Source organism: Oculina patagonica, chromosome 14, assembly GCF_052425735.1.
Source record: "Oculina patagonica isolate OP01 chromosome 14, crgOcupat, whole genome shotgun sequence".
In the NCBI taxonomy this organism is placed as follows: Eukaryota; Metazoa; Cnidaria; class Anthozoa; order Scleractinia; family Oculinidae; genus Oculina; species Oculina patagonica.
Window position 1 is genome coordinate 19,461,786 of NC_135771.1, and position 10,352 is coordinate 19,472,137.

General features: G+C 36.8%; 1 protein-coding gene across 1 annotated transcript; it reads left to right on the forward strand.

The window, feature by feature from the left end:
• Positions 1-22: 22 nt before the first annotated feature.
• Positions 23-2,075, forward strand: LOC144638760 (neuromedin-K receptor-like). The gene has a single exon (XM_078498019.1). It carries the CDS (start codon positions 844-846, stop codon positions 1,798-1,800), a length of 957 nt encoding a protein of 318 aa, XP_078354145.1. The 5' UTR covers positions 23-843; the 3' UTR covers positions 1,801-2,075.
• The last annotated feature ends 8,277 nt before the right edge of the window (positions 2,076-10,352 follow it).

Here is a 10,352-nt window from a genome sequence, read left to right on the forward strand (position 1 = left end):
GCCGTAAAGTCTTACCGAATTGTCGGAAGCCTGTGATGAATTAAAGGTTTCAAGAGTCGACTAAAACAGTTCAATTTAGCTTAAAATAAGTGATATTTCACTCCGGATTAAAATTTACTTTTATCGGAGGGAAATACGCTTACAATCAAGCGAACGCGAATAGAATTTACGGCGCCTTGTCGCATGACAAGATTATTGAAAATCGGTCTGTAAAAATCATTATCTTTGAAATGGGTAAATAATTTGCAACAGCGAGGAAACAGAGAAAACAGGCCCAGAATAGGTGAGGAATAAGGGAAGGCGTCGGATTTCAAGAAAAATAGTTTTGTGTAATGTAAACATTTCTGGCAATCTTCACTAGATCCGAGTTTTAATCGGTGTCAAAATATATGACTGCGAACAGTGGACGCGTGCTAAAGCAGTTTTGTTTGTGTTATACCGCGAGGAATTCAGCTTTAAATTTAGCTATCAAACACGAAGCTGTGTATTCTTGGAGAGTTTGCTTTTGACCACGATTTCCGCAATGCTGTAGACTGTTTGGAACGATCTGATAACGGCGGTTCTTGAAGAGCTGAGTAATTACCTTCGTTGAGGGAAATTTTAGCTGTGACAGCGACTCGAGGAGGATATTTGTCGGACGCGCGCCGATCGCTAGCGATAAAGCAAGGCATTCTTTTACGGGTTTATAAACAGGAACATCTAGACACGACGCATTTGTTCTTTGACTGCGAGCTGGGAAGCTCGAAGCGGAGAAATTCGTACCACTCTGGCTGTCTGTTTTAATCGTATCTGAAACAAGATTGAAACTTGTAACATCTTGGAACGCAACGACGGCATTTGAAAATGGCGGAGGAATTCGATACTACATCAAATGAGTCGTGGGTTTATTCTGACGAGGAGCCAGAGAGCTACTCGGAAAGCCTTCCAGCACATGCAATTTTCCAACTTATCCTCTTCACGGCGATTTTTGTAGTGGGTTTCTTCGGCAATTCCATTGTTATATACGGCGTTCTTCAGCAAGGTTCGTCCAAGACTACAAGCAGCTGTTTCATAGCGAATCTCGCTCTGAGTGACTTAGCTGTTTTGGTGCTTAGCTTGCCTGTTGGACTTCTACAAGAACTTGCGTCGTGGCCATTCGGCGAGATGGCCTGTAAGATCTTCTTTCCCTTAGGGGATGTGTTTTTGGCTGTCTCCATCATGACCCTCACGGCCATTGCACTGGACAGATATCGCGCAATAGTCACGCCGTTCAAAGAACGCTTTAGTAAAACGCAAGCGAAAGTCTGCATCGCTCTGATCTGGATCTTTAGCTACCTAGTAGTTGGAATTCCAACATCGTTTATTCTCAAACTTGTCAATACGAACGGGGTAAAAGTGTGTTATCCGTTTTGGAACAACGACTTGCAACGGCAGATCCACAAAATCCTCATTGCCTCTATATCTACTTTACCGCTGTTTGTTATCGGGTATTGTTATTTTAGAGTGGTTATGGCGCTGTGGAAGGTTCGAATGATTTACCGGGATACGACCAAGAACTCTGTTACGACAATTCGCCTGGAACAGAAGCGAAAGCTTGTCAAAATGTTAATAGTGATTGTAATCGCGTTTAGCATATGTTTGTTACCTTACATCATTTTCGCGTTAGCGCTGGAGTTCGCGGGAGTCGAGCGCTCCCCTTCTGTGAATGTTGGCTTGGTAGCGGTTCTGTCGCTGCTCTACTTAAACAGTGCTATAAACCCTTTAATTCTGTGTACTATGAGCAAAGATTACAGGAAAGGGCTTCGACCTTGCGGGTGCTAACGCCCACAGACTGGTCTTACATGTAATTGCGCAGACGACTTTCAGGAACATTATTCGATCATCGTGATAAAAAATTTCAGAAAGAGAAAACTCTTTAATTAATTCGTTATAGTTATAATATAGTTAATAGTTTTAAAGAAAGATTGTTGTAAGTTATTTCTCCATAAATGCTGTAAGATTTTAAACAAGAGAATATTTGAAGTTGTAGATTTTATTGTAAAGTTTTTCCCGTTGATGTACATATTAAAGTGTGATTGTTTCAAATAAACGCAAAGATAGAATATGTTGTGTGTGTGTTAAACGAATGATGAAAAAGTCCGACCTTTAACACACTTTTTGATAGCGATATATTAAACGATGCAACCGAAATCAGAAAGTGGTTTATAAAGATAATATTTCCACCTCATTTACCTTTCCATTTTATAATAGCCGCGACGTATCGTTTTAAAAAGGTATGGTTATAAATGGAATATCGCATATTGGAAAGGGATTTTCAAACAAAATATCAGTACTCTGCATAAAGATTAATCGATTCAACTTGAAATTTTAACCCAATAGCTGAAACATTAGCAGTGTGATCCAATTTAAAGCTCCTTGGGAAATTATTCAAAAGATTGCTCTTTCGAAGCCAACGATTTCTCAAGAAGATACCAAATATCACATGATTTGAGTAGAAGCAGTAGAGATTAACCCCAAAAATCTTTCTCATTTTAGTGAAACAAAACTCCACGTTCATCGTGTCCAATGGCACGATTTAAAACTATGATTAAAAGATTCCATACGATTTCATTTGAAATCAGTTTCTATGTAACAAAATCACTTTAAATAACGTGACCTAGGCCCTCTTTAATCTCGGTTTGCTAAATCGCTGTCATTAGTGTCAGATCGTTTAGCCAGGATTTTATTTTCAATCTATAATCCAGTCACGGATGACACATTTTGAAAAATGCAGCAGAAATGTTTTCAAGTTTGAAATCCTTCTAAATCTTCAACAATTTTAACCATCCATGTTCCTTTTTCGTTTTTTTTAGTACACCTTTGTTTTTTTCTACCTAAGAAAACTATTATTTTGAGGTTTTCTTCAGTTTCAAAAGTGATTTTGAACATCGCTAAAAATGGCTTTTTGACCTTAGCTGATATAGTGACAGTTTCTTTAAATACTAGTGCAGTTTAATTAAATTTTTGCGGGAAACTGTCGGGCTGCACACGATAAGTTTTGAAGCGATAAGTAGCTTTTTATGACCTAAACTAACCCTTAACTTCCTAATAGTGTTAATAAAGTAGCCCGATACAAAATTTTGCTAAAACTTCAAAACTTTGATTTTGACTTGTAAAAATTTACAAACTGAAACGTCACCAAAGCAAAGAATTGCTCGGCAGCTTTCATATGAATGGTCACATGCTAGAGGTTTATCTACAGACTTACAAATTCGTGACTTAAAGAAATCCATCATGTATAGACTGCAGACATGTTTCTAACTCAGAAGGACTGCAAAATCGTGAAAAATGTTTTAAACACCCGAAGCCATGCAGATAGAGATAACGTTTATCGCAGAGGAGGTTATATAGTTAAATATGTATAATATACTCGGTAGAAGTCTAGTCAATGCTTTTTGTAGCTCGTGTTAAAGATAGTTGTTTGAGGATTTCAAAACGCAGGTTGAACTCTAAATTATTTAACAAGACGTTGTTCACAATACAATGTGGTCATATACACGAGAAAAACACATTATCGCTTTAAATTTATGTATGTATTCCCACTGATGAAATAAGAAAGGCGTATACCCTTACTGAAAGCGATAGCAAGATCTTTATAAGGAGAGATTAAACTTTGCTGTTAGCCAGCCGGGAATTGAATCCTAGCAATTTCTGCAACTACAATTAGCACCAAGTTATCACAAAGTTTATCTTCTAGGAATAAGATCAAACGTCGTGGAATTTAAAGCGTTTAGTGTTATCTGCAAAATGCTATGAAATATTAGCCCCGGCCTTAATTTTTGGCGTTGTTAGAAAGCCGCTAAACCACATATTAGAGTGAAGACAACTGCATCCGTGTACAAATCCGCAAAAGCAAATTTAAAGTTTATATTGTAGTTCCCACAAAAATGTTGTGTTGTGTGTAGCAATGTGTGGCATCTTCTTGCGTGAAGACTTTTGTGTATGAGAAAGGAAATCCGATTTTGTCGAGAAGGTACAAGGTCGAATAGGGGCGTACCAAGATTAAAGCAATGGCCTTATCCCAGTCTTAAAAAATAAATTCTTTTTAAAGTAAAATTAATGCAATATGTTTTGAAAATACAGTCCGTTAGTGTCACTTCTCAATCGCAGTTAAATATCTTGTCAGCAGCCGAATAGCTATAGCCGTAACTATTGAACGAAATGAGACACAAATTGCAAACTCGGTGAGACTCCTTGTCGAAAATTCGTCGCTTGAAAACAAACTAGCAATCAGGGGGGGATCCAAAAAAGATTTCAGAAGAAGGGGCCGAAGAAAATTGTACGTTGGATAATTGAACTACAGTACATACATACAAAGATAAACTTTATTTGAATTTTTTGTAAGGGAAATTGGGTTGGGTTTTTTTTTTTTTTTTTTAGATCGAAAATAGCACGGTTGTGCTAGTATCTCCGAATAACATACACTTCGCTTAAGTATAAAAGAGAAAAGTCAAAACGTTCACTGATTTGTCGGTTTAAAAGAAGTAAATTTGTCAAAACGCTGTATCTTGACATACTGATTATAACTCAATTAAAAAAAGTTGTGGGTTCCCCAGCTCGATTTTGAACTTTAAACGTATAAAAAACTAAATATAAGGGTGTTTTTAACTTTGACAGGTTACACTGTTGCAATGATATCCTGAAATGTCAATAAAATGACCGCAACTTTTTACCAATGAATGGGCATTCTTGACTTCATTATTGAAACATTATCAGAGAAAGAGAGGTTCTTTACCACGAGAGCTCAAAAATACTAGAAACCGTTATTACCTATACCTTTAGACATTTTTTTTCAACACTTGTTTAAGGATCTACGTCACGGGGATTTCGCGGTTTTTTTGGTTTAAACTGTTCTGAAAGTAGCGGTCGGGTAGGCAACTTAACCCATGAAAAACATCATCCTTGAACATCTAAAGAAAGATATAACCTTAATTTACGGAGAGAAATCAAACCACGGCTATAAATATCGATTTTTTTTAAGATGCGCGGAAACAGCTTGAAAAATTTAGTCTCAATTTTTCAAGTTGCTTGTTAACAGTTTCAGCGCTCTTATGTAGCAATTGTTAATAAAAATGGACCATTATCTTTATGTTTCCTACTACACAAATATATATTTTGGCTGTTGAAAACTCTGTTATAATCCGTGAAATAACCCCTTAAAACGTTTTTCAACGCGCGAGGAAAATTAATTGAAGGTGATGATGACTTGAAAATTGCTGGTAAACAAGGTAATTCAACTCTGTCATTAGAAAAGTAATTACATTTATCTCTCATCAAGCTGTAACAAAGATAAGGCCGAGAAAAGAATCTCCGCTTTTAATTAACTAATGCCAAACGCGAAGGAAATTCGAGACGAATCTCATGCACTTTGTGCCAAAGTTCAAAGTTAAAAAAACTTAAAATTGTGGTCTTCACTTTCCCTTCTCTTACTTTAATTATTTCTTTCGCCACTTTTGTTGTTGTTGTTGCCTTGGCAAAACAAACAGGTTCTCGAAGCATGTCTACATGACACTACTGTTCTAAAGTTTCATTACATATCTACATACTTAGAAATTAAAACCACCTTGTTACATCTTCAGCACCTAAACAGTATAGTTGATAACAAGCTTTAATTGGCTGGGTGGGGCAAATTGCGTGACATATATAAAGCGTGACCCTAATGACTTGTTTAATATGTTGTCTGATCACGGCGGTTGATCTATAAGAACATTACAACCACCTTGTACAGCATAATAAACAGTACCGCATGAAAGAACTGCTCAATAGCTTTTATTGGAATGGTACAAGGGTTTCATCTACAGACCCTAAAGTTAGAACCATCTTAGTACAGCATAATAAACAGAACCTCATGAAAGTACTGCTCGAAACAGGTCGATAGCTTTCATTGGAATGGTCACACACAAGGGTTTCTTTTACAGACTAAAACGTTAGAACCATCTTGTACAGCATAATAAACTGCAACATGAAAGTACTGCTCAATATAGCTATCATTCGGTTTGAATGATAACACACTAGGGTTTCTCATCAGTCCACAGATGTAAAAGTTAGAACAACCTTGTACAGCATAATAAACAGTACCACATGAAAGTACTGCTCAAAACGTCCATTCGAATAGTCAAGCACTAGATCGTAAGTTTGGAAGGGAAACAGGAGTGAAAGGCTTAATAAAAGTTTCTTTCGTTTTGATAAATGGCAGTGCAGTGATATACAGGGCTTAATTAATAACCTCGTTTCCAAAAACATGGGAACGAGGTAGAAGAACCCACGCACGTAATTCAACAATATATGATTATCTTCATCCTCGAGTGTCGCATTTATAGATTGCTTCCGATAGTATTTATCACGGAATCAACCAAACATCTGTTTAGTTTCAAAGACCATTGGGTTATTTTTCCGGATTTTGTTGGGTTTCTTTCCTTTTTTAAGACCCTACTAAGCAAAGTCGTTATCGTTTTGTACCTCCCCTTCAACCTAGACCACTAAATTTGGCAAAGGCCTACATTTTCGTAGCCTCCTATGCATCGATATGCAGACGTTCTTTGTGCTCGTCACACGATTCTCCCCCACGTTAGATGAGCCCAAAAAACGTCTGCGAAGGGGGCTAACATTTTCGACCTGGCTACATAAAGATTATTTTATCAAACTTTTTCTATGATATTGACTAGCTAGCCGTAGCGACTAAAGACGAAATTATGAAGCAAAAAGAGCAAGTGAAGATTGCGAACAACCGACTTAAAAAAATTTTGAAGAAGCTCCTTCAAATAGCTCACTAAATTTACGGAGTTTTCATAACTGTAAATTTTGCGTGTAAGTAAATCTATAGAGATAAACAATTTGTAGCCATATATAGAAATTACTTGTAGTATATACTAGTCAAATTCTAGCCGAACTAACGGCAATATTTAAAATAACAATCACAGATTTTCGCAGCAAAACAACGGCAAAAAAGTCGAACAACATATAACTTCCAATATTCGCCGTTAAACAACGGCTAAAAAATGGAACAGAATATTATAGGGTCTCCAATATTCGCCATTAAACAACGGCTAAAAAATGGAACACTATATTATAGGGTCTCCAATATTCGCCGTTAAGAACGGCTAAAACGTGGAACAGCAGATATATAGTCTCTAATACGCCGTTAAACAACGGCTAAAACGTGGAACAGTAGATTATATAGTCTCCAATATTCGCCTAAATTTAGTCTCCTCGCACATAGCCTCCTGAAACAATGGACACCAATTAAACACAGTTAGGCCTAACAGACTTCATGAATTACTAAGAAAACCTGGCACGTTCTCGCACTTTGGCCATTATGAGACATTATGGGTGTTTATTGTGGAAGTGCTGATGCTTTTCGTGACTCTTTGTTCATCGATCGGACGGGCAGTCGGTCAGATGACCAAAAATTCACTTGAACTTCTAAATCTGAACTCTTACGATAACAACACAAATATTCAAACTTCTGTTTTATTTTACATCCGCTGTGGCAGAGGAACTGGGAGGGCTAACCTCTGAGCAGGCAGAATTATATCAAAAAAGTAAATTAAGCAGCTAAATTTTTCCAAACTGAAATACTTCATGGTTTACAGCGATCGATCGGGGAGGCAAGAAAAAGAGAAAACAACACAGCCCTTAATTAAAACAGAAGCTCATGCAGAAAAAATGCATCAAAATGTCTGTAGATACTGAATTGAAAAGCGATCTGTTATCTTTTGCTTGACAGAATGCAAAACGTGGCAGTGCGAAGAATGTTTTATTACAATTCATGGCAGATAATACAGAAAAATAGAAATCAGTATTACTGAAATACTACAGAAAGGGAGTACCCCGTAAAGGACATACATGTATCAAAAATATCAAAATTAACATTTTGTTGAGTTTCAGTTCTCAAGCAAATATTTTAAGTCACAAATTTCATCAGAGGCACTGATCCCCTGAACGCCTTCAAGCTGACAGCGAGATTGAAACCAAACCCATAATGGAATTTGTGTGATACATTCAAGAAGGGATTTTAATATTTTAAGGAAAACAGGATTACAATACTAAATCGTGAATAGTTACTGTTATCTTTTGTAAACTGGTCAAAATTCCTTTTGATCCAGTGATAAGTAAGTGGAAAGATTAGAACTGACTTGACTGCTTAAATTTAGAACAGGAATTAAACAAACCATGCTCAGCTATTTTAGTTTTGTGTAAAGGTCTGGTTTTGACAAAAAAAGTCAGACAGAAAAAAGCATTCGGTAGAAACTCGTGACATTGAAATATTTTTATTAAAACCTGCTTGGTTTTGACTAAACTGTTCAACACTCGTTTGGTATGTTATGGCTACTCTTCGTTATTCCTCAGCTGTAGGTTTTACTGGCGCAAGTCATCTTGTGCTGAGAAACGTCCTGTCGCATAACACTCGTTTAACACAGCTGTAATGAAAAGAAGTCCTTCTCAACTTTACTTGCATGCGATACCTTTAACTAAGCACTTAAGCTTTGGCCAATTTATCGAGATTTACAGGGTAGAAATCTATCGTATCGTTTATATGTCCTTGCAAACCGGGCTTAAATTGTCATAACAAAACAACGGATTTAGACAAAAACTCTCGAGCCACTCACATTGTTCACGAGCTTCAAGCTAAAAAGTCGATCTCCACCTATCGAAACATTCTCTTCCATACTGCTAGTGTTCGTAAGACGGAAATGGCTGCGAATTTTGTTATTACAAACATTAATTGGGGTCGAGAAAAAAGCTTTTGCCCGAAATATGTTCTGCACCGACTGTAATTTTGTATTTGAAGGGAGGAGTGAAGCTGGTTTCTAGTTTGTTTGAAGTAATTTATCAAATACGAGCGACAATGCTTCATTAGGAAATCCAAACACCGAGAAGAGAGTTAAAAATAGGACGAGCAGCGGAGTATTTTTGATGAAATTCGAGGTGTTTGGATAGCCGATGAAACACTGTCTCGAGTGTTTGATATATCTTCTCAATCGAAACAAAAAACTAAGGAGTAAACGGAGAAATAAAATCGTAAAAATCTTTGCTTATTAAGACCGGGTATCCAAACCTCCTTCACGGTTATGATTTTCTTTGTTTAAACTTGATGAATTATAAATGAGTTTGAGAAATTTAGATCGCATGTACGTGCAAAGCTATCAGGTTCGAATGAGATGTTCTCTTGAGTGCCAGTGAACTATTGATTTGCAATCCATCACGTTTCTCGCCAAAAGCTTCCATTGCGTCTAAACAACCTCTTGAGTAAAGAAAACACAACTCGTCTGTGAATGGGATTAAACGGCAAGATGAGTAGCAAAGCTTTCCTGTTATTTGTTTATATAGCGTTTTGTGGGGTTGACCGTTCTCTCGGTGAAATGTTTGGGTTACAGGAGTTTTAAAAAGAAAATAACCAGAATTTTGATGAGTTTTGTGTTCAGTAGACCACTTAAGATCATGTGACAATCACACTTTCTTTAACATAAGAGAATGACCAGTCTCCATAGCAACGTCACGTGATCTAAAATAGATAACAAAGGGTTATTGGGTGTGTTCAACTGACCACTTGAGGTCAAACCCCGTTAGAAAACATTGGGATAACAAAACATGGGAAGAAAACTAGGGATGACAAAAAGCGTACATGTATTCCCGTAACGTGGTTTCCGTATTTAGCCGGTTAATTTTTGAGAATATTATGGATTAACAACGTCACAAAACCGAAAAATAGTGTCCACACTGAACGAATGTTTAGTCTTTAGAGGATGCTCGTAAAGCGAGGTTCTGTCGTACTTTTGTTATCCAAGATTATTTATTCCTACTGTTTTGAAAAACAAAGTGTGTCGACCTTTTTACTGCTGACTGTGCAATAAAAAGGAAGTTGCAAATCACAATATGAAACTGCATTACTTTGACCTTCGTACCATGTGCCTGATGATGTGGTGATGTTTTGGTGGAACCGACTAATTACGGGATGAGTCTTTTGTTCCTGTATGGTGATGCATCGTAAAATTCCGAATGTAAAGATCCCCCTAACTTGATTAGTCATGAGAAACAGTGGAGATAGAGACTACAAGCTGTATCAAAAATGACGATATTTTGCTTAAATGACCCTTATTCCAAACGCAATATATAACTCTGATCAAGAGAAAATATGAATTATTTCCAACAAAACTTTATTTTCATCATTTATTTATTGAAAGTAATTTCTTTTTAACAAGATGGATCGGCCCATACAATACACGTTTAAGCTATCCGAAAGTAGCGGCCCCTCGAAAAGGAAATAAAACAATTATGTCTGTAGCATATTCGCAAAACTAAACGCTAGTATTTCTTTATCTTTCCTTCCAACA